The sequence below is a fragment of the Chiloscyllium punctatum genome, chromosome 27 (genome assembly GCF_047496795.1).
Source record: "Chiloscyllium punctatum isolate Juve2018m chromosome 27, sChiPun1.3, whole genome shotgun sequence".
Classification (NCBI taxonomy): domain Eukaryota; kingdom Metazoa; phylum Chordata; class Chondrichthyes; order Orectolobiformes; family Hemiscylliidae; genus Chiloscyllium; species Chiloscyllium punctatum.
The window spans coordinates 29,205,041-29,229,383 of NC_092765.1; the positions used below are offsets into that span (position 1 = coordinate 29,205,041).

Sequence of the window (24,343 nt, forward strand, 5' to 3'; positions counted from 1 at the left end):
TGCTTTTCACCCATCCACTCATCTGCAACATGACCACCTTACTGGATGTGCTAAAATGAAAATCGAAGTCTCTTCGAGGTACTCCTCAGTGACTCCAATCACTGCCTAATCAGGGAAACTGATTTTCCAGTAGCTACAGCTGGGGACACTTCCTGCATACTGTCACCTGTACCATATCTCTCAGGAAAAGTATTCTATCTGGCTGAACTGCCTGACTGACTTAACTTTTTTTAACGTTTGTCTTTAAATGATTCATTGAGCTGTAGCCACTTCAAACCACTTGCTGAGACCAGAGCCATGCCTAAAGTCTACTTGCCTCTAATTTGAGAAAAAACTCTTCTCTTGTTTATCTTGTAGTCAACTTGGCCATCTGGTCATTGACTGAAGTCTGGTCCTTTACCGGAACTCTACCAAAGAAACGTTGTTCCTAAAAGAAGATTACCAACATTAAAATGTATTCTTTTTAAACTTGCCAAAGCACGTGGATGCAATATTGATTTGTCATCCATGACGTTACTTTGACCTTGTATCTCTGATTAATTCTAGACTTTAGTTTCAGCAAAGAAATCTTAATACATCTTCAACTAGTTGATTTTGATGATGGACACTTCTTGTTTCCTACCTACTTCTAAGTGAAATAATTTTTAAAGGCACGCGAATGTGAACTCCTGAATGGTTTGTGCTAATGAAAAATTCTTAGCATTGCTCAGTAACTAAAAAAATGTTTTGAGTTTGTATCCAAGCCAGCTCCTGAGAAATTTTTAAAACCCACATGAAAGTGATGTCAATGAATAGCATGGTATGTTGTTAAAATACTTCAATTTTGCTAATGATAGCTAGAGTATCAGAAATGGAAGGTAAAGCTGTTAAATCCAGAGTGATAGAAGTTTTTAAATATGCCTGGACAACATTCTGGCTATTAGGATGCTGAGTATGGGTATCTGAGAGTTTTATTCCCTAGGCATTGTGAATGGTCCTGTCAACAAAATTGTTACAAATGCTCAGTCTTTCAAATAACTGCATGAAAGTACAATTTATACAAGTCTTTAATTTTGAAGAGTATCTAATGTTGGGGTGATTTAATCAATCAAGGTTTTTTTTATATCAAATTGGTGTTTTTGTCTAGAAAAACTGGGTTCAATGCAAAAATACAAAATTAATTCTAATTTTTTTGCTTGCTTCTAATCACATTAAAGCAAAATAAAATTTAACAGAAAATTACAAACTAAAATAAAACCAAACATTTAATCAAGTGGGGGCTAACCATTTTTTATGGTATATTCCAATGTTTTTTTTTTCCTTGCTGTTTGTTTAGGCTGACTTGGTCAATGAAGCTGTGAAGATGGAGAGAGCTTTCCTGGTAACTGCCTCCCAAAGCCAGCAGCCTCCAGTGGTGGGTGATATTTTTGGATGTTATCTGCAATGAAAATCTTTTTCAAATTTGTAAATTTATCAACTGTTAACTCTTTATCCAATAACTTAATTTATTCATTGTTTCATACTTAATTGTGCGAAATATTTCGCACAATTTCTAACTAGCTATTTCCATCACACCCTTTTTGTCTAAATGTCTGGTTAGTTTTGAATGCTATTTGTTGCCATGCATCCTTGGAGAACATGCAAGACAGTATCCAGTCTTTGATTTTTTAAATTAGTGGTTTGATTCACATTAAATAATGCTGAGACTTCTGTTAGGATTAATGTGATTTGGTGACCACAGAGTTTAAGGGGGCTGTGGATCAAGACCCACTACTTAGATTTGAGTTCAAAATCTAGGGTGGTGCTCCGGTCCTGGCCGGAGGGAGTGTTGCACTTCTAACGGCGCTACCTTTCAAATGAGACCTTCAACCTGTTGGGTCGATAAAAGATCCCTTGAAATATTTCAGACAACAGAGGAATCCTTGCCGACATTTTGTTGCTCAACAAATATAAATTAAAACAGCCAAATCTGGTCATTGTCTCAATCCTACCAGTAAAGAGTTGTGCACAAATTGGCTTTGTGGCTCTTGACACCAAAAAAATACTTAATTGTCTTAAGTATTTCAAGATGTCATAAGATGTAGGAACAGAAGTCAGTCATTCAGCTCGTGAACCCTGCTGTGCAATTCAGTGAGATCATGGTTGGTCAATAAACCTCAACTTCCCCTCTTATTTCTGTCCCATTACTCTTCATTCCCTTACCGATTTTAAAAAGTCTGCTCACTTCTACTTTGAATATACTTAATTACCACAGAGCCATTGATGCTGAGTTAAGATTTCCACAGATTTGCTACCATCTGAGAGAAGAAATCCCTCCTACTGTCTGAAATGTGACGCCTTATTCATAGTCTCATCCACAAGGGCAAACAAACTTTCTGCATCTACCCTATCAAGTCCCCTAAAAATCTGTTTCCATAAGGTTATGCCTCTTTCTTTCTTCCAATAAGTACAGCCCAAATCTATTCTACCTCTCCCCATAAGATATTTGTTCTATACCTGGTATCGGCCTAGTGACCACTTTCCAGATTACTTGCATTGAAAGCAGAGGCCCAAAATTCAGTATTTCAGCTGAGGTCTGACTAGTGCCCTACATAGTTTCAGCAAAACCTTCCTAGTTTTATATTCCATTCCCTTTGAAATGTAACATTCCATATGTCTCCCCTATTACCCATAACATGAATGCTAGCTTTTTTGCGATTCATAGATAAGAACTCTCAAATTCTGCTAATCTGTGGCTTTCCGCAGTCTGTTTTTTTTTTTGCCATTTTCATAGAATCCCTACACTGTGGAAACAAGTAATTCGGCTCAACAATTCCACACTGACCCTCAGTAAGTAACTCCCCCAGACCAATACCTCTACTCTATTACTCTACATTTGCACCTAACCTATACATCCCTGAACACTATATGGGCAATTTAACATGGCCAATGTGCCTAATCTGCAGATCTTTTGGATTGTGTGAAGAAACTGGAGCACCTGGGGGAAACCCATGCAGACATGGGGAGAATGTGCAAACTCCTCAGTCACCTGAGACTGGAATTGAGCCTAGATCCCTGATGCTGTGAGGCACCAGTGCTAACTACTGAGCCACCATGCCGCCCATTATTTTATATAATATCTGGCTCCTCTATTCTTGGCAAAAAGCATAACCACACATTTCCCATTTTATATTCCCATTTGCCAAGTTTTTACCCCTTGTTTAGCTTGTCCATAATGCCGTGCTCTTTTAGGGGGAGTCTTTTTCTCTCCTTTTATAAAGCATTTAGCAAATGATAACACCATCATTATGGGTGTGTGGTAATAGCATTGACCAGATTGTGCTTGTAATTATAAAAGGGGAGGAGGGGTGCGAAAGAATGAAATCTAGAAGTAAATTTAAATTGCATTTGCTGCTTCTACTGAACTTGTTTAAAGGGTTTCCAAAATCTCTGAAGCTGAATGCACAACTTCTGCGTTTACAGTTTGTTTTTTTTTTCCCAGCAATTTTAGCTATATGGCCAGTGTGCAAGCATACACATGACATAGAATGCGACCTGTCTGTTACTGGGGAAGCGGTGGTTTAGTGGTAGTATCACGAGGTCAGTAGTCCAGAACCCAGGGCTTTTGCTATAGGGTGTGTTCAAATCCCACTATGACAGATGTGAAATTTTGAATTCAATGGAAATCTGGAATGTGACTTCAGCCTAGTGATGAGCATATAACCACTTGCAAAAACCCACCTGGTTTACTTGTTTCATTTTTTTTAAGGAAGCAAAACTGTCATGTTTATCTGGTTTGGCCTACATATGACTCCAGACCGACAGCAATTTAGCTGACATTTAACTGCCCTCTGGCTAATTAGGGGTGGGTAATAAATGCTGGCCAAACCAGCAGCATCCACTTCCCATGAGCCAAGTTCTAAAGATTGTGTTGGCAGCTTTCTTTCCACTCTTTGCATCACCTAGAAATGGTCTTAATAGTACAGGTCATTCTGTTATAACATGTTTCGTCAACATGAATTCGCTGTAATGTGATTGACGAATTGGGGACACTTTCTACAGTACAAGCGTTTAAAACGTATTGGCTCTAATGTGATTAGAGCACCAACACTGAGTACTGGTTTCTAAAGTGCAATTTTTCTGTAACATTGCGTTTTTGTGGAACCCAACCATCCCATTATAGAAGAACTGACTCTATACATTGCCTTTACATTTTCAAACATAAATACTTGTTAATAAGAGCCAGTGATATCTGAATAGTAAAGTGGATTGAAAATAGACTTTAGGAATTCTGAGAGCTTTGGGTGCTTAGTCATTTGAAGGTGACACTGTGTACTTTCAAAAGTACAAGAACCAAGAAGTATGCATATCAAGCAGAAATAAAGTTAAAAGTTCTGCCCTGATATTGAAGGCAGGACAGGCTTAAGTGACAATGTGGCTGATCGTTCCCTGTGCTCAAATTTGGATTTTCTATTTGATTCCTGCTGCCAAGTTGTAAGTAAAATTGAATTCGGCCAGTTTTGGTCCTTGTTCTTGTAGTACCTCATTGATGGAAATCATGAGCTTATTACAGAGGTTTAAGCGTTTAAAGTTGAAAATTACTATACATTTAATTTTTTGTTAATTACATCATTAGTGTGGAAGCAGAGAGTCAACTGAATTAAGTACATCAGTAGGAATTTTGCATGGGATTCTGTAATTTGAAATGTTCTCATTCATTAAGCTGTGCCAGTCCTAATAAATGAGCTGTAATTCTGTAATGTTTGGTTGTTTATCCTCTCCAAGGATCTCAAGAGACTAATTAAGGTGTAACACCATATTAAAAATAGCTGCTAATTATAATCTGCACTCCCAATCATCTGTAAAATGGCTTATCTGAAGTCTTCCTTTGCCAGCAAGTTTTCATCTGTCTTTGATTAACAGGATTACTGAAGTACATCTGAAAATATTGGGTCACCTTATAGTATTTTGTAATGTGTGGCTATCAGAAAAATTGTCTTTTAGCAGTAAATAGGGCAGTACAATATATGGTATTATAACTAGTGCAGTTACAGTCTAAATTTCATGCATTCACAAGTTTTGGAAAGGAGAGCAAGTTCTTGCGACTAGAACTTGTGTTCAATGCTCAAATCTGTTTGGCTGTATGACTGATTTTAATTAAATTAAACTGATATTGCTGTACTTGTGATCTTTCTGCTGCAAAGGACCTGATCACCGGTAAAAGAAAGGATGTTAATGTAGCATCAACCAGTAGTATACTGTATCGAGGAAAAGGCCAATATTTTTTTTCAAACGGAACTGTCCCCCAATAAACGTTTAAGGGGGGGTTATCAAGAGTTTTGATTAAATTTCTATCTAGAACCATAGAATCAGAACCTAGTGTGGAAGGAGACTATTCAACCCATCAAGTCCCCAGTGACCTCAGCAAACCGAAATTCACCCCCTACCTATCTTTGCAACATTGCACTAACTAACGATGGCAGATACTCAACCTATGCATCCCTGGGCCCCATGGTAAATTTAACAAGGCCAATACACCTAACCTGTACGTCTTTCAACTGTCGCAGTAAACAAGAGCTTCAGGAGGTAACCCACACAGACATTGGGCGAGCATGCACACAAACTCCTCCCTGATGCAGTGTGGCCTCAGTGCCAACCACTCTGCCATATCCATTTGGAGTGTATCCAGTACAGTGCTAGCATTTTGAATTATGATTTGCTGTAAGCTGATGTTTTACAAAATTTTTTCCACTTCCCAAAGCATTGGGAAGCTGTAACTGTCTTGTGCTAACATAAAAGCTAATAATTAAAGGCTGTTCCCATTTAAAGTATTGTGTGCTGCTGGAAAAGCGTAGCAGGTCAGGCAGCATCCGAGGAGCAGGAGAATCGACGTTTCGGGTGTAAGCCCCTCATCAGGAATGAGGCTTGTGGATCGAAGGGTTGGGCAAAGTAGCTGAGAAAGTGATATATAGATGAAGGTGAGGGAGAAGGTGCTCGGTCGGAGGGAAGGGTGGAGTGGATTGATAGGAAAGGTGATGGATAGGTCAGGAGGGCGGTGCAGAGTTGGTGGCTTGGAACTGGGATAACATGGAGGGAAATAAGGAAACTGTCAAAATCCACATTGATCTCATGTGTTTGCGGCATCCCAAGGCAGGATGAGCTTTCTTCCTCTAGCATCGGGTGGAAAGGGTTTGGCGATGGAGGTGGCCTAGGACTTGCATGTCCTTGACTGAGGGGAGGGGGAGTTGAAGTGTTCAGCCACGGGGTGGTGGGTTGGTGGTTGTGCGGGTGTCCCAGAAATGTTCTCTGAAATGATCCACAAGTAGGCGTCCTGCCTCCCTGAGATAGGGGAGACCATATCATCTGCATCTGTTGCACCTGATATTTGTTGTGGTACAGGTAAATTCTCACATTAAAGTATGTCTGTCACATTTTGTTTAGTTATATATCTTGCAGTTATGTTTGCCAATCAGCGCATTACGTCAAATATCCCACAAAATAGTGTAAAACTGTGTCCATTATACTGATTTAGCATTTTGCCACAAAATACTACATTGTTGCAAATCTTTCACTTTACCATTACTAACAATACAAACGGTACTATGTAATGCTAGAGCATAAAGTTTAGTGGTTTGGATTTCTGTTGTCCCATTTTGAACATCTTATGATTCAATTTGTGGGGATCTTCAAAGGTCCATCAGCAAGGCACTATCCACTGTTTAGATTTGTAACTGATTACTCTACATTCCAGCATTCTGATTTCAGGGTGAGGGGAGGGGCTATGGATGTTGAATACCTCTTTCTAAATTGCATCCACAAAACCATAAGTAAGAACAAGAGCAGGCTGTTTGGCCCCTTGAGCCTGCTCCACTCTGCATAGCAGCATGGCTGATCAACAGAGTCCACTTTCTTGTCCCTTTTTTTGTTGTTTTTTAGTTCCCCAGTAACCTTAGATCAATTCTTGATCAGTAGGGGAATCAATCTTGACCTTAAATATACGCGAGGACTTCTAACTATATCTCCGGAAACTGTGTGTTTCTCTCAGCCTGTCTTTCCACCTATTTGTCATCCACAAACTTAGAGAAAGTGAGTGTACCACAACTGAGTCTAATACAGTTGCAGTCCCTGTTGAATTCCACTGTAACCAACCTGAAAAAAGAACCCCTTAATGCCACTCATTACCTGTGCCTGAGTTAGTTCTCTATCCATGCCAACCTCCAACACCATGGACTCTTATGACTTAATGACTTTTGAGAGGTACCTTTTTCAAATGCCATCTGTAAGTCCAAATACAGGGCATCTACTGGTTCCCCTGTATCCAGTCTGGTTGAGACTTCCTCAACTTTTCAGACAGGACTTTCCTTTCACGAAGCCATGCTGTCTCTGATTTGATTATTTTCCAATATTGATTGCAATACTTTTCCAACAGTATGTTAGGCTAACTGGTTCATAGTTACCCACTTTGTCTCCCTCCCATTTTGAATAGGGTTGTCATATTTGCAGTTTTCAATTCTCCAGTATGTTTCCAGAATCCAAAGTATCTACTATCTCTGTAGCTACCTTTTCAGGATCTGAGGATACAAGCCATCAGGGCCAGGGATGCTGTTTGCCTTTAGCCCCTTAGTTTGTGCAATACATTTCCTTTAGTGATGAAGATTCTCGATCCTTCCCTTGTATTCTCCAGTATTAATGGAATGGTATAAGTATCTTGCAGTCTAAGAGCTGATGCAAAATATGTTTACCAATTGTGCAAGTTCCTGTTCCCCAGATTCAATCAGTAGGGGGCCTATGTTCACTTTGACCCCTCTCTACCTAATGTATATTCAAAGAAATGCTTATTGTAATTTTTTGTTCCTCACTAGTTTTGCGTTGTAGTTTATTTTCAGTCTTTTTAGTCTTTTTTGGATTTTGAAGTTGTCTCTATCTTGAGGGCTATCACTGACTTTGACCTCCTTTTTGAAAGAAAAAGCATATAAAAATTTAATCTCTCCTTTGGTTATCCCTAGTTGGTTTATCCCTCTTAGAACCTTTCCTCACTGGTCTGTATTTTTCGCTGAGAATCATAAATTACCACTCTAAATCTTTGCCACTGCTTGCTTACTGTCATTCCTGCTCATCTATCTATCCAGTTCACTTCAGCTTACTATATCCTCATTTCATTGCAATTCCCCTTATTTAAACTGTGTTTCTGACCCACATTTTTCATTCTTAATAGTGAATTTAATATTCAGTTTATGATCCTTGGCTGATCTTTTTTACTTGGTCACTTATGAAAACTTTCTCATTACCCATTAACAAATCCAAGATAGGCTTTAAGTCAAGCAGGGAGCAGGCTATCTATTCCTCATGCAGTCTGAATTTGTCATGGTTACCTCTTCCAATCTGATTAACCTAGTCCAACATGACTATTGAAGTCACCCATAATCACCCATATTGGAGTTATGTACAGACCTCCTAACAGTGGTCAGGACGAGGGGCGCAACATATACTGGGAAATAGAGAAGGCATGTCAGAAAGGCAAGGTCATGGTGATCATGGGAGACTTCAATATGCAGGTAATTGAGGGCATGAGAGGGGAACTGATGAAAATAGACTGGAAGCACAGCTAACTGGGAAGACAGTAGAACAAAAATGGCAGGAGTTTGTGGGTATAATTGAGGACGCTGTACAGAGGTTCATCCCCAAGAAAAGACATTATCCGGGGAGGGATTAGACAGCAATGGCTGACAAAGGAAGTCAGAAAATCTATTAAAGAAAAAGAGATCCTATAAAGTGGCCAAGAGCATTGGGAAAGCTACAAAAACAAACTGAGGATAACAGAAATAAGGAAGGAGAGGATCAAATATGAAGATAGGCTAGCCAGTAATATTAGAAATGATAGTAAAAGTTTCTTTCAATACCTAAGAAACAAACGACAGGCAAACGTAGACATTGGGCCACTTCACTAGGCTTCCAGCATCAGTTTGGGAGATGAGGAAATAGCTGGAGAACTTAACAAGTACTTTGCGTCAGTCTTCACAGTGGAAGACATGAGTAATATCCCAACAATTAAAGGGAGTCGGGCCTGAGTTGAGTATAGTTGCCATTACGAAAGAATGCTAGAAAAGCTAAAAGGTCTAAAAATTGATAAATCTCCTGGCCCCAATGGGCTACAGCCTAGAGTTCTGAGGGAGGTGGCTGAGGAAATAGCGGCGGCGTTGGTTGAGATCTTTCAAAAGTCACTAGAGCCAGGGAAAGTCCCGGATGATTGGAAGATTGCTGTTGTAACCCCCTTGTTCAAGAAAGGATCTCGACAAAAGATCCAATTAGCCTAACCTCGGTTATTGGTAAAATTCTAGAATCCATCATTAAGGATTCTTGGAAGAGCAGGGTCGGATTAGAACAAGTCAACATGGATTTAGTAAGGGGCAGTCGTGCCTGACAAACCTGTTGGTATTCTTTTGAAGAGGTAACAAGTAGGTTAGACCAGGGAAACCCAGTGGATGTGGTCTATCTAGACTTCCACAAGGCCTTTGATAAGGTGCCACATGGGAGGCTGCTGAGCAAGGTGAGGGCCCATGGTGTTCGAGGTGAGCTACTGGGATGGATTGAGGATTGGCTGTCTAACAGAAGGCAGAGAGTTGGGATAAAAGGTTCTTTTTCGGAATGGCAGCCGGTGACAAGTGGTGTCCCGCAGGGTTCAGTGTTGAGGCCGCAGCTGTTCACGTTATATATTAATGATCTGGATGAAGGGACTGGGGGCATTTTAGCGATGATACGAAGTTAGGTGGACAGGCAGGTAGTACTGAGGAAGTGGGGAGGCTGCAGAAGGATCTAGACAGTTTGGGAGAGTGGTCCCGGAAATGGTGGCTGGAATTCAATGTGAACAAATGCGAGGTCTTGCACTTTGGAAAAACAAATACAAGCATGGACTGCTTCTAAACAGTGAGAAAATTCATAAAGCCAAAGTACAAAGGGATCTGGGAGTGCTAGTCGAGGATTCCCTAAAGGTAAACATGTAGGGTGAGTCCGTGATTAAGAAAGCAAATGCAATGTTGTCATTTGTCTCTAGAGGGTTGGAATATAAAAGCACCGTTGTGCTACTGAGACTTTATAAAGCTCTGGTTAGGCCCCATTTGGAGTACTGTGTCCAGTTTTGGTCCCCACACCTCAGGAAGGACATACTGGCACGGGTGCATGTCCAGCAGAGATTCACATGGATGATCCCTGGAATGGTAGGTCTAACATATGAGAAACGGCTGAGGATACTGGGATTATATTCATTGGAGCTTATAAGATTAAAGGGAGATCTAATAGAAACTTACAAGATAATACATGGCTTGGAAAAGGTGGACACTAGGAAATTGTTTCCATTAGGCGAGGAGACTAGGACCCATGGACACTGCCTTAGAATTAGAGGGGGTAAATTCAGAACAGAAATGTGGAGACATTTCTTCAGCCAGAATGGTGGGCATGTGGAATTCATTGCTGTGGAGGCTGGGACGCTAAATGTCTTCAAGGCTGAGATTGATAAACTTTTGATGTCATAAGGAATTAAGGGCTACAGGGAGAATGTGGGTAAGTGGCGTTGAAATGCCCATCAGCCATGATTGAATGGCGGAGTGGACTCGATGGGCCGAATGGCCTTACTTCCACTCCTGTGTCTTATGGTCTTAGAATGAAAAATAGAGCAATTATTCCATTATTTGATGTGTAGTCTTTACTACTGAGTGGCTACTGTTTGGTAGGAGTCATGACAGACCCCCAATGTCTTCATTCCTTTGCTGTCCCTCTGCTCAAGTGGACTCTGCCTCATTCAATCCTAGATCATCTCTCAACTTCCTCTTTGCGTGTTCACATTGCTACTCCACTATCTTTTCCATCCCTCCTGTCTCTCTAAAAGGTCGAATATCCCTGAATATTATGTTCCTGGTTTTGATCTCCTTGTAACCAAACTTTTGTAACAGTTATGAGGTCGTATTCATTTGATTAGCGGCATCAATTTGTCTACTTATTCTAAGTGTATCTTAATGCATGAAACAAAGCCTTTTAAGTTTGTTCTGTACAATTTTATGGTTCGTCCATATAATATGGCATTCTCATTTTGTTGCTTTTATTTTCTGGTAATAATCAGTCCCATCACTAAGCTTGTTTGGTTCATTTTTGGTTCTGATGTTTAACTTAGCTCCTCGTTCTGTGGAAGTGGGCTATAATAACTAGATCTTCCCCTGCCACTTGGTTGCTCATCTGAACATGAAGCAGGCAATGTAATTTTTGGGACTCTATTCTGGCGACAGAACAGTTTCTATTCCCCTGACTATGCTATCCCTGATTAAAACTAAATTTCATTTTTCTCCTCCCTGCTATGGTTGGTTTGCTCATTCCTCCCTACAGCTCCTCTTCCAGAAAAGAAACAAGGAGGATCTCAAACCTGTAAGACAAGCTCAAGGTCTGAGTCCTTCAGCCCTACCTCCTGGATCCCACTACTTGTTTCACACACCGCACCCTCCTGTCCCTGACCACTGATCAAATTTGAGTTTCTTAATCTAAGTGTGTCACTGCCTTCTGTAACATAACATCCGGGTAATTTTCCCCTCCCTAATGTGTCGCAATGTTTGAAGCTCAGACTCCAGATTATCAACTCTAAGCAAGTTTGTCCTATAACAAATGTTGTACACATGTGGTTACTATGAACCACCATGAATTCCATCATCTCCCACATCATGCAGGTGCAACCTGTTGCCTGGCTCTGGATCTCACCTTTTTTATTTACTTTCCTTGAAGGTGGAGACATGGGTGGATAGGATAGTGAAGGCAACATTTGGTATGCTTGCCTTTATTGACCAATGCATTGAATATTGGAATTGGAGGTCTGTTGCAGCTGTATAGGACATTGGTTAGGCCACTATTGGAATACTGCATGCAATTTTGACCTCCCTGCTTCACAACAGGGAGGATGTTTTGAAATCCGTTCATAAGGTTTACAAGAATGTTGCCAGGTTGGAGGGTTTGAGCTATAGGGAGAGATTGAATAAACTGGGGCTATTTCCCCTGGCATGTTGGAGGCTGAGGGGTGACCGGAGTGGTTTTTAAAGTCATGAGTGGCATGGTTGGGTAAACAGACAAGGTCTTTTCCCAAGAGTGGGGGAGTCCAAAACTAGAGGATATAAGTTTGAGGTGAGAGTGGGAAGATTTTTCAAAAGTATGAGGGGCAACCTTTTCTCACACAGTGGTGTGTGTGCGCATGGAATAACTGCCAGAGGAAGTGGTGGAGGCTGGTACAATTAAAACATTTTTAAAGGCATCTGGATAGGTACATGAATAGGAAGAGTTTAGAAGTACATGAGTCAAAGGCGCTAGATTTAAGATTTCTATGACTGGATGAGTTGGACTGAAGAATCTGTTTCCGTGCTGTATATCTGATTCTGACTTGATTCAGAAATTACAACTGGTATTTTAGTTTATAATCTATAAATATTTCTATTTATTTTCAAACTGGAAGTAACTAGATCATTAAATTCGCAGTTACAACCAGCCAGTGAACTTAGTTTTTCTGTGATATCTGTTTTGTAATGGCCCCCACATCCTGTGCTTCAATTTAACTTGTTCAGAAAACCTCTTTAAAAAGCAAGCCAAAAGTATCTTTTTCCCCTGTTCACCAAATTCTCACTACCTCAAATTCCCAAATTTCAGACTCATTCTCACTCTGGATGTGGTCTTTCCTTCCTGACTATATATAGTTTGCCAATCCAATTTAGTAGGCTTAATGAAATGTGGTTTGTGGTATGTGATGATGGGGCTCCTTCAGCAAAATTAGGTTGTCCTTGTTTCTTTTCAGGAGATTGTAAAGGGACTTTAAAATGTCTGGGGCTTGATCTGTTTGACAATGCTTTCAAGTTTTTTGAAAAAACACTTGTACAATGAAAGGAGAATGGCCAGTTCTCCTGGCTCCACTTCACCCTGGTTTGGTTTGGTTTTAGCAGTCTGGCTGTTCACTGAAAGCAGGCAGTAAGTCAGTGAGGCTGCTGGTCCAAGAAACAGTTACATGGAAGGTGTCCCATGCTGAATCCCCCTCTCCTGTAAGATTCTTACCTTTTTGTGCCAAGGGATGTTTATGGGGATTGTTGCAAGTATCTGGAACAGCATCATTAATTTGGAATAATCTGTTGGGTTTTCGGGTAGGTTCTTATTTGGTATTCTGTTCCCTTTTGTTTGTTACATTTGGTAATCTTGTAAATTTGTTTTGCTTTAAGCTAAGTAGTTTGACCAGCTGCATCTCTCCTGGAATATCTGCGCTACACCTGCTTAAAACAACTGGCAAAGTTATGGTCTGGGCTACTTAATGTTTTGAGGAGGTCTGGCCTGGTCCATAACCAGTAAAATGTTTCAACTCTATTTGGCATTAATTGTCCAAATGTGCATTTCTTGAAGTTTTTGTTGTTGCATCAACAAGTCATGCATACAAACTCTAGAAATGCCTGGTTGCTTGACACTTTAGTGCATATTTTAAGGACTAATTTCTTGGAGATGCTGCTCTTCAGGTAGAAGTTAAACTGCATACAGATGAACTCTGACAGTGTTTATCTATTCAAGACTGTGCCAGTCCTCAACATCAAACGTCCTATTGTAATTAAAGCAACACTTTTTTTCAAGAACCTACTATCCCTTTAGTTTATTTAGTTTGTTGCTACAGTCCTATTACTGGAGACAGTATAGAACAAAAATTGCATTGATGTGCATATTCAGATGACACAACTTGTGTGTGTTTAGTTTTGTCCATTATAGGAGTAGAGGTAGACCATTTAGCCTGTCAAGTCTGCTCCTTTTCAATCTGAATGAAGGCCAGTGGGAAGAGGCAATAAGTGGCAATTAACTAGAAATGCTCAAATCCTGTGAATCAAAAAGTCTGGATTGCCGCATGGTTCTGATGGGTCTTATTTAAATTAATTATTACCTACATTTGTGAAAATTCTGCTTGAGATTGACTGCAACAAATCATAGCAGCAGAGTTTATTTTGAGCTAAATTTGAAACACTCTCTCATTACTGATGCTCTGACTTGTGTTGCCAAAATGCATCATTTAAAAATGACCAAAATTTCATCCCAGGCTATGCAACAAAAATGTTCAAGCCCTAATGATAAAGACTGAATTTGATTTTGCATTTTAAGTAGTGATTATTAACTTGGTGGTTTTTTTTGTAGTGTGGTTGTTCCAGTAGTGTTTCTGACTTACATTTAATTAAACTGACCTGCCAGGTTTGGTATCATGAATAAACTGGGTTGAAGGAGTTGGGAAGGAAGAGAATGTGAAAACCAGGCATCTTTCAAATGTATTTCTACTGTTATCATTTTTGAAGTGACTGACATAGACTCTTACACTTAAGCTGGTGCAGAGAATTTTCAAGCACAGATCCAAGGGGACCAGGATAATTAAGCATAATTTTATCTGCAGTTGGGCTTGCTACAAGTGGTGAGCTGAGTGTTGTACATGAAGTACTTTGTTTTTTGAACTCTGCATTTAACTTACTAATGCCCCTCTCTTCTGTAGAAGTTAGTTATCTTTAAATGTGCACTGCTTATATGTGTGTCTTACTTTTTTTTTGTAGAATGAATTGGCCCAATTACTTCAGCCCCTCTCCCAAAAAATTTTACAAATCCAAGAGTTCAGGGAGAAAAGACGTACAAGCAAACAGTTCAATCATCTGTCGGCAATTAGTGAGAGCATCCCTGGTCTGGGATGGCTGGCATCTGTAAGTGTTCTAGTTGCTCATCTATGAGCTATCCTAGTAGTGTTAATAAGATAATTGTGAATTTGACATATATGTATTCATTATTTTTGACGGGCTTTCTAACTGAGGGACTTTTTATTAGCCACTTTGAAGATTTGTTAACTTTCTATCCCCAGTTTATTTCTTGGTACGAGCAGGTGTAAATTAGGATTGACTCTTGTGCAATTACTCCTTGGTCAGGAAAAGCAGAAGTGTCCAGTCTGAAGGAGATGTGCAGCAATGAACAAGCTGCACCTGTCGTCAGCACAGTCCCCAACTGTAACAGGCATAGATTGGCCTCTAACCCCCTCTTCTTAAATACAAACTTTATATCAGCTATTTTCCAGTCCACTGGGACCCTTTCTGATTTCAGTGATTCCTCAAAGATCACCACCAATGCCTCTACAGTCTCATTAGCTATCTGGGTGATTTATCCACATTCAGACTTTTAGCACCATCCTCTCCTTAGGATGGACACTAAACTCACTTTTGACCCTGACTGTGTGAAAGTTCTGGGTTGCTGCTGGTGTCTTCCATTGTGAAGGCTGTGGTGATGTACCTTTTTCTTTGATTTTATTTTTTCCCCATTTTCATTGTTGTTCCCTTATTTGCTGTGCCTGATGTTTAGGTTCCCAAGCCCTGCCATATTCTGTCTTAATATGCAACTGCTTTTTATAAGTTATTTCAAATGCAGTTAATGTGAATGTAAAGAATCTCAATATGAAGTTAATTTGTATCAAAGGTGCAAATAGCTGGTCACTTGAAACTTAGCTCTTTTTCTTGAAATCAGCAGAACCTTTTTTTTTAAAAAAATCAATAAATGGGGATTTGTAATGCAGAGGAAACTATCGGGAATAGTTTGCTTGGCTTTACATAATTGGTCTTTGAAACTGAATCCTTTGGAAATGGTTAGTGCTACTCCAACCAATCTTGGTTGAATATGATCAGCATAAATGGTAAGTGGTGGGAATTGTATGTGGCTGCTCTTTCCTTTGGAATAGTGAAAATATATGCTAGTTTCTTTACATCAAATAGTTAAATTATGGTATTTAAGAACATGAGAACTATGATTTCTGCTTTTAGGCTCCCAAACCTGGTCCTTACGTTAAGGAGATGACTGATGCTGCTATGTTTTATACCAACAGAGTTTTGAAGGAATACAAAGACACGTATGATTCCATTTACTATCCTTGTGCATTCCCTTTTTCATTTACAGAAAATAAACAATTCACCATGCTAAATATTTTCATATCTTAATCTGCAAAGTTTGCATGGGGTTGGGTGGGGGTTTATGGGAGAACCCCACCTGTCCAATCAGTGCCAACAGCAAGTATGATACTGTTCTGGGGTTGATTTTGGGCCTGTTTCCTCCAGAATAGATGCTTGTTTTTGAGTGAGTAGTTTTGAGCAGAAGGGCTTTTTTTCTGTGCTGTAGACCACCAACTCTACTTAATGGGCTTTGTGGCAGTGGAGGTTGGACCATACTTCAAGCAGAGAACTAGAGAAATGAGTAGCGGTGTTTGGACATTGCATAGTCAGTGTTCTGAGTTGGATTACTCTTTTTTTTTAATCGTTAAGGGAGTTGAGGCCTATTGAGCGTGGGGAAGTAAATAGGTTATGATTTGAACTTTATTTAGCCTAGATCTTTGCAGCAGGGTTGTGGAGTCTAATGGTCTACTTCTAGTGATGTTTGCATTTAAGATTCTTAGATTCCCTGAGACTTGGTTACCAGAACTGTTCCCTTGTGCTTCCAGCCGCCTTGTGCTCTGGACATCTTGTGCACTTGGTTTTGAAGATAACACCTTTTATGAGATGTCGTGTCATACTGAAATTGTCAGTCTGTTAGTAATCCAGAGTCCCAAGTTAATGTTCTGGGTTCAAATCCCACCATGATCAATTCAATAAAACTTGGAATTAAAAGTTTAGTTGACTGTAATCACTGTCGATTTGTAGTAAAAGCCAATCTGGTTCACAATTCTTATGAGGAAGGAAATCCGCTATTCTTGCCTGGTCTGGTCTACATATGACTGCAGGCCCATAGCAATGTGGTTGACTCTTGACTGGCTACTTCATGGGATAGTTAAGGCACTTGATTCAAGTGCAGTTAGAGATGGGCGCAAATGGCAGTCTTATCACAAAATCAACATTCTGTAAAAGAGTAAAGGAGAAATTTCTTTTGAAGAGAAGGTGGGGCTAGGAAGGGGGATTTTTAGGTGAACCAACCGCCTCTAATGAACTGCAATATGATTTTTTTTTTTGCATCCAAATAAAAAGTTTAGAACAATAGTAAATGCTAAGTAGTCCAGGATCATCCTCCTCTCTGCATACTTGCCTCACTTGAATTTTAACTTGCTCGGCTTGGACTATCGAGGTTTTTTCCCAGTCAGAACGGCTGTAATAATGCCAGGACACACCACTGCTGATCTCAGCACTACTTACAACCTGGTAGTAATGGAAAACCCTGCTGGTGCTTAATCCAGGCTTTGGTATCCCTCCTCTCTGCCGTAAATTTCCAATCAATTCCCTGCTTGATTCTCATCTGCCTATAAATATGTATAGAGTTTGACATTGAAGTAAAGAAAAACGCATAAATCGAAGGAAACATTTGCAGAAAAGTAAAACTTAACTACCTTTTTCAACTTCAGTGATAAAAGACATGTGGAGTGGGTTAAGGCCTACATAAACTTCTGGACTGAACTTCAAGCATATATCAAAGCACACCATACAACTGGGCTTTCATGGAGTAAGACTGTAAGTATCCTGGTTTTCTATATCAAAAGATCTAGTGCTGATTTTTCTCTGGCTCACCAGAATATTTCATTGTTTCTTAGACTAGGTCACGCAGTGAAAGTTTGCATTGATTTCAATGAATTTAGACCATACAAATAGGGGGTTTGCTGCATTTAGCTGCTAGCTTTGCAAGAATCTGCATTAATGCAGTAACTGTGTGCCAATGACTCAATTTCCTGTTTGTATGGGCATATGGTGAGATGTTGTCATCAATTACTTCATCTTGTCCTGGCTAAAATAATGCTGCTAATGTTTTCATCTAAAATCATTAGACAAAACATGAAACTGGTATTTTTATCCACCATTCTCATTCAGTCCAGGGCTGCATCCCATTTACTCCATACATTTAGTGTAAAGTGCAGATTAGGAATAGAGCCTGGGATGTTGTGATCTTTTGGCTTAGTACTGTGCTATTATATTTAATCTAACATTAGGAGCTTAGTCTTTTTTCAAAGTTTAAAAAAAAGTCTCATTTTGTTGTTGGGGAAATGATTGCTCATGAAATAGATTCACTGACCATCAGAGAGGGCAGAATGGAAAATAATATGCTTTTCATCTGGAATGAGTATTAAATGCTTAATAGAATTTAGAATTTTCCCATTTAAAAACAGATGTTTGCTTAAGAAATCTCCTCCTAGTGCAGAATTAATTCTATGCATATGTCTGAACTAGCTACAAAATGGCAGAAGTTAGTTACTTGAAGATTGAAACTGGCTGAATTTAAAGCGTCAACATTTTTTTTAAAAATTAAGTTTTTGAATAGCACTATGTAGTGTTTCTCAAACATTAAGTTGTCAAGCTACTTAATGAAGTGGAGAATGATGAGGACAGAATAGAGAGATGCCTAAAGAATGGAGGTTTGTTTTGGAAGTGGCAAGGAGGAATAACACATATATTTGACAACAGGAGTTAGTAAGATTTGAGGTTCAGATGGCTGGCAGGGTGGCTAGCATAAGAACCATATTCTGAATGGAACCTGTCATCTTTTGAGTTTGTGCGGTTTTCATTATGCATTGAACTTTGTTTCTTCACAGGTTTTCAGTTGCAGAAATAAAAGCCATGGCAATTTGAGGTGGGGTATGATGGTGATAGGTCAGAGTGGAGGGTGGACCGGATGGATGGGAAGGAAGATGGACAGGTAGGACAGTTGAAGAGGGTATTGATGAGTTGGAGGCCATGCCCTCTTCAACTGTCCTACCTGTCCATCTTCCTTCCCATCCATCCAGTCCACCCTTCCCTCCTTCCACCATCACCCTCCACCTCTATAATACCTAGTGCATTCCCAGCTACTCCCTCTCCCCCAGCTCCACCCCCACCCTTCTATTTATTTCTCAACCCCCATGATTCTCTGCTCCTGTGATGCTGACCTGCTGTGCTTTTTCAGCACCACACTCTTTTTTTTTTTTGACTGATCTCTAGCCCCTGTAGTCCTTACTTTCGCCTAATTCTTTATATAGTTTTAGCAAAGTCTCCTACTTTATTCCTTTTTTGAGATGAAAGCTAGCATTAATTTGCCTTCTCTTCTTTCTTTTCCCCCCCCCCACCTTCCCCGGCTGAATTTGGATGCTAACTTTTTGTGACTTGTGGTCATAGATTCCTAAATATGTCTGCTTTTCTCACTTTTTTTTTCTCCATTTTTAAAGCATTAGGATAGAAGATGAGGATGAGATCTGAAGGATATTTATCAACGAAGAGCTGTGATAACATGAAAAAACTGTTTTCTGTTAACTGGTGAATTGATAGAGCATAAATTAGAATCATAGATGTACAACATGGAAACAGACCCTTGGATCAAACTTGTCCATGCCAACCAGATGTCCTAAACTAATCTAGTCCCATTTGGCTCACCTCCCTCTCAACCCTTCTTATTCATGTACCCATCCAGATGCCTTTTAAATTTAATTGTACCAGCCTCCTCCACTTCTGTGGCAGTTCATTCCATACACACACCATCCTTTGAAAATGTTACCGCTTTAGGTCTCTTCTAAATCTTTTCCGTCTCACCTTAAACCTATGCCCTCTAATTTTGGAATTCCTACCCTGGGGAAAAAGTGTTGACTGACTATTCATCCTATCCATGCCCCTCAATTTTATAAACCTCCTGATATCACCCCTCAGCCTCTGCTCCATGGAAAATAGCTCAGCCTATTCAGCCTCTCCTTTATAGCTCAAACTCTCCAACCCTGGCAAATCTTCTCTCAACCTTTTCAAGTTTCACAACATCTTTGGGTACTTCAAGATGGAGGATCAGAGAAAATTGTTCAAGATGCTCCTTTTTTCTTTGGCGGGGGGATTTTTCAGTGGACATGGAGGATGTTGGCAGTTTTTTTTAAATGCAGCAGTTTATTGGACAATGTACTGTCTTGCATTCTGCACATATTTTCAGTAATAGGTATGAATAGGAATGCAAACGAAGCAATTGATGCAGTTGCCTGTGTACCACAATTTTTGAACAAGATTTTATTTGGAAGAGAAGACCTGTAATCTTGGCATTAAACTTCTAATACTTTTTTTAACTGTTCTTTAAGATATCTAACTTACAATGATCATTGTTAGAAATATTATCAAAGAGGATTAATTAATGTACTTTTGCCTGTAATCAATATCTCCAATGGCTGGGCTGTGTATCTGAACTGAAACTAATGAAGCTACATATTTGCCTAGATACAACATACCAACATTTTGACTTTGGCACAAATGTCCTGCAAATTGTGTAGATCAAAGAATTCTGAAATAATTAGACATTTAATTTCATTGTTTTTTTCTGTTTAGATGACCTTGGGAAAGATCTGATCATTTGAATACAAGATTAATACAATACCTCCTTGAACTTAGTGTTCCTGAGCTTTTTTTTAACGCTGAGTTAACAATATTTAACCAAGTTAGTTTTGTGAATTTTAATTGATTTTTCTTTCTTTCGTATCCCCCTCTTCTCTCTCCGTCCCACCTTTCTCTCTTCTCCATCCCATCCACCCATGCACACGCCCCCTAACCCCCACACCACCACTACCTTGAACTTTTGAAAGGGTCCAAAAGCAACTGCGCCTCCAGTTACTGCGCCACCTTCAGGAGGAATTGCCCCCCCTCCTCCTGGGGGGCCGCCGCCGCCACCACCACAAGTTGCTTCCTCAGTGGACACAACCAGTTCAAGAGCAGCTCTATTTAGTGAACTTAATAAAGGAGCAGAAATTACAAGTAGTAAGTATTCTTGGCAAATTATTTGAAATGAAACCAGTATAAATGGATCACTATTTAACTGTCTATATTTCTGTACACTAATAGACACATGATCAACTTTATTTAAAAAGATAATAAATTTAGGACTTTGCTTTGATTAGAGAAGAATAGAGTTTATAGGCTGCTTTGTTAGCTGTACTACAATAAGATGTGGTATTGATTTGGACTTTTAGAGGAATGAAATGAACCTTAGGTGCTGCATTCAGCAAGAGGTGCATTAAAGTGGAGGATTATTTTGGCCCAGTAACGACACTGCAAAACTTAAAATGTTTTGAATTAAATTTGTGCAAGTTACTCTTGGGAAATTGTTCACCTGAAAAACAAATGTGGGATGTATGTATTAACACACTTTCACTCAAATGTTTATTTCAGAAATGAGAGCAAACTAATGAAGGAAATCATTCCAGCCAAGGTGGTACCTCAGTGCTGTATCTGTAACTAATAGTCAGTTCTACTATGTGTTTCTTCAACACAAATTAGCTTTAACATGATTGAAAAAAATTTTTCATTTGTAGAATGAAAACTTTCTTTACCAGTATTGGCTATAATGAGATACTGGCCCTATTAGTTTAAATGGCACGGCTGATACACAATTTTCTTGTGAGATCACACAAGAACAAAACTATCACATTATATCAGAAGAGACTGTACAGGAAAGGAGGACAGCACACCCTGTGCAGTCAAGCAAGGTGTTCAAATTGCTTCCCATGTTCCACCTCTGAGCCCATGTAGCCTTGCTAATTCTATTTGTTTTACATTGGTTTGTGAATGTCCTGTAGCCACAAGATTTGGAGACTGGCAACTTATTGATTGTCTTATTTGACAGAGAATCTCAGCATATTAATTCAGGATTTACCTTCAGATCTTGATCGATCCAATTGGAAAACGTGGATTCTAACTTCGTCCCTGAGGGTTTATGGTTGCGTCCAAGCATAGCCTATATAGACAAAGTTTGAATGCTCCTGTAGGGGGTGATATTCCATAAATGGGGTTAAGATGCATAAGGCTAGAGGTATGTGACAGTCAAGAAAAATATGATCCTATGATTTTTATATTGTGGCTTGTTGTAAGCATTTGTTTGTTCACTTAGAACTGAAGCATGTGCCAGACAGCAGTAAAACTCATAAGAACCCAGCATTAAGAAATGCAAATACACCTGCACATACTGGACCAAAACCATTCAAAGCAGCTGCTGCTTCACCAACACCAACAATCAAGAAAGAGCCACCAATGCTACAGTTGGAAGGAAAGAAATGGAGAGTGGTGAGTCTTAAAGTTGGACTAACTTATAAAATATTTCCTGGGGTACTAGGTTGTGTGATTTCATATGGTGTTACCAAATATGCCATGATATCATGATTCTAAGAACCCACGGTATAATTGCTATGTTTGCTTCAATGATTTCAGCTGAAATGTGCTCCAGTTGACCTTGCCACCTGTAAACTAGTTATTGTCACCCTTATAGTGCCTCAATAGCTATCCTTGTGACTTCAGAGTTAGTATATCAGCATGTCTGATTGGAACAGGTTTGGGTGGGTGGAATTAAACTTGAAATATTGGTGGGGCAGGGGGAAACTGTCAAACTTTCCAGGATAGGTTTCATGCACTGTACATCAGAGTCTTAATGATCATTTGAAGTGCCAGAGGATATTGGTTAAAAAGCCATCAAGACGGGAGAGGAAGGAAACAAGGAGCAATATTGATAAATTAGCAGCATTTTTGCATATTTTGATTTATTTCTGAAGTACCTTTAAATTGTTGGTCAACCTACCAGTATCTAATTAACCGCCATTCATGCATGGGAAATATTAGCAAATGAATAAGCCAGCCATATCTCTGCATGGGATCACTTTATATTATTGCTACCCTATCTTTTCGGTATCTGAAAACTATACATTGTTTTCCACTTGTAGGAAAACCACAACAATGCCAGTAACCTAGCTATTCAGGTGGAAGAGTTGAAGCAAGTTGCATATGTGTACAAGTGTACCCAAAGCACCCTTGCCGTCAAAGGCAAGATCAACTCAATCACTGTTGGTAAGCAGAAACAAAGTTTCAATCTTTTTAAGGTGAATTTAAAGTATTTATTTTTAAAAGAACTTTCCTGTATTATGACAGCTGCAGCACAATCATAACTTCATGATGCAATGTTCCCTCTAATTTCCTTTCCAGCTGTACAGGCCTCTGAGGCCCATATGTGGTGACGACTTCTGAAATCAGAAGTCGGTGTCATGATCTGCATGCTGCAGCCAGTTGCTGTGTGCAGAATATTGACGTGATCACTGTGCTGCTTATAGGGAATGTTACCTTGAACCTTACAGAAGGCGAATTGATTGACCACATTGTTTCTTGGATCTCAAATTCACTTCACTGATTTGGGAATGCTATGTCTCTGAAGTCTAGGTAGTTGCTTGATATCTTTATCTTTTTAAAAACTTGTTCACTGGTTATTTGCTTTCTTCTGGGCTTGCTGTCTTGGAAGTAAGTGCATGTTCACTCCATGCTATAATTTGTCACTTGGCCCTCTCTTTTTTTTTTAAATCAGGTCTTTACAACAATTTGAAAATGTGTCAAAAATACCAACTGGATATTTTCAACATTTGTAACAGTTTTGAAGTGAAGTGTTGTCTCTTTGTTTCGCCACTCAAGTTTTGAAATAGAATATGGTCAAGAGAAAAATTTGTATAAGTGAGCTGTCATTTCCAGTGTCCGTGCCACTCATTGTGCATTGAAGTTGTTTCTTTGCATTGATTGGAAACACCAGGCAATATGCTAACTTTCATAATGGTCACCTTGGTGATAGGACCTCCCTAATACCTTGATATATTTGTCTAATAATTAACTAACTGAGTCATGCATATAAGAAAGTTTTAAGGGTCAATTGACTAAACTTAGCCAAAGTGCCTGAAGAATTGCTACAATTAGCCTTGTGTAGGTTAAAAGTTTATTTCATCAATGTTTACAGAAGAACCAAGGGTTTTTCATCTATCTATTACTAACCAAATAGTGCAGTTGTCCTGGGAAACATTTACAAAATGGAGCCGGATATTTCAAACATTGAATTTGTATTTGTAACAATGCAGCTTTCTACACCCTGACAGATGTTTTGTTTTGCAGATAACTGTAAGAAACTGGGTCTAGTTTTTGACGATGTTGTTGGAATTGTGGAGATCATAAATTCACGAGATGTGAAAATTCAGGTAATTGAAATGTGGGAAGAAAAGTAACTGAACTATCTGCCCCATAAGAAAATACCAACCTTTTAACAAAGGCAATTGACATATTCATTTGATTTATTACTGTCACATGTATTGAGGTACAGTGAAAATTGTCTTGTGTGCTTTACAGGCAGATAGTACTGTACAAGTGCATCGGGGTAACAACAGAATGCAGGATACATTGTTACAGTTGCAGAGAAGATGCAGAGCGAGGTTCGCGTTAGAGGTTCATTCAAAAGTCTGATAACCTAGCAGGAAACTATTTTCAGCAAAATACAACTTAATTTATCTGTAACATATGCAAACATACAAACCGAGGACTTAAGAGACTTGGATTTTGCATAGTGCTATTCACTATTTCAGAACTGCCCTGAAGTACTTTAACTCAAATTT

The 24,343-nt window shown here is 39.4% G+C and overlaps 1 protein-coding gene across 1 annotated transcript in view; it reads left to right on the forward strand.

Annotated features, from left to right (window-relative positions):
- Positions 1 to 24,343, forward strand: part of cap1 (CAP, adenylate cyclase-associated protein 1 (yeast)) — a 47,300-nt gene that overhangs the window by 14,788 nt on the left and 8,169 nt on the right. Inside the window, exons 4-11 of the mRNA XM_072548413.1 lie at positions 1,316 to 1,393; positions 14,544 to 14,687; positions 15,789 to 15,874; positions 17,351 to 17,456; positions 20,522 to 20,693; positions 21,823 to 21,995; positions 22,646 to 22,769; positions 23,850 to 23,932. Coding sequence (XP_072404514.1) covers positions 1,316 to 1,393; positions 14,544 to 14,687; positions 15,789 to 15,874; positions 17,351 to 17,456; positions 20,522 to 20,693; positions 21,823 to 21,995; positions 22,646 to 22,769; positions 23,850 to 23,932 — 966 coding nt within the window. The remainder of the gene's footprint in view (positions 1 to 1,315; positions 1,394 to 14,543; positions 14,688 to 15,788; positions 15,875 to 17,350; positions 17,457 to 20,521; positions 20,694 to 21,822; positions 21,996 to 22,645; positions 22,770 to 23,849; positions 23,933 to 24,343) is intronic.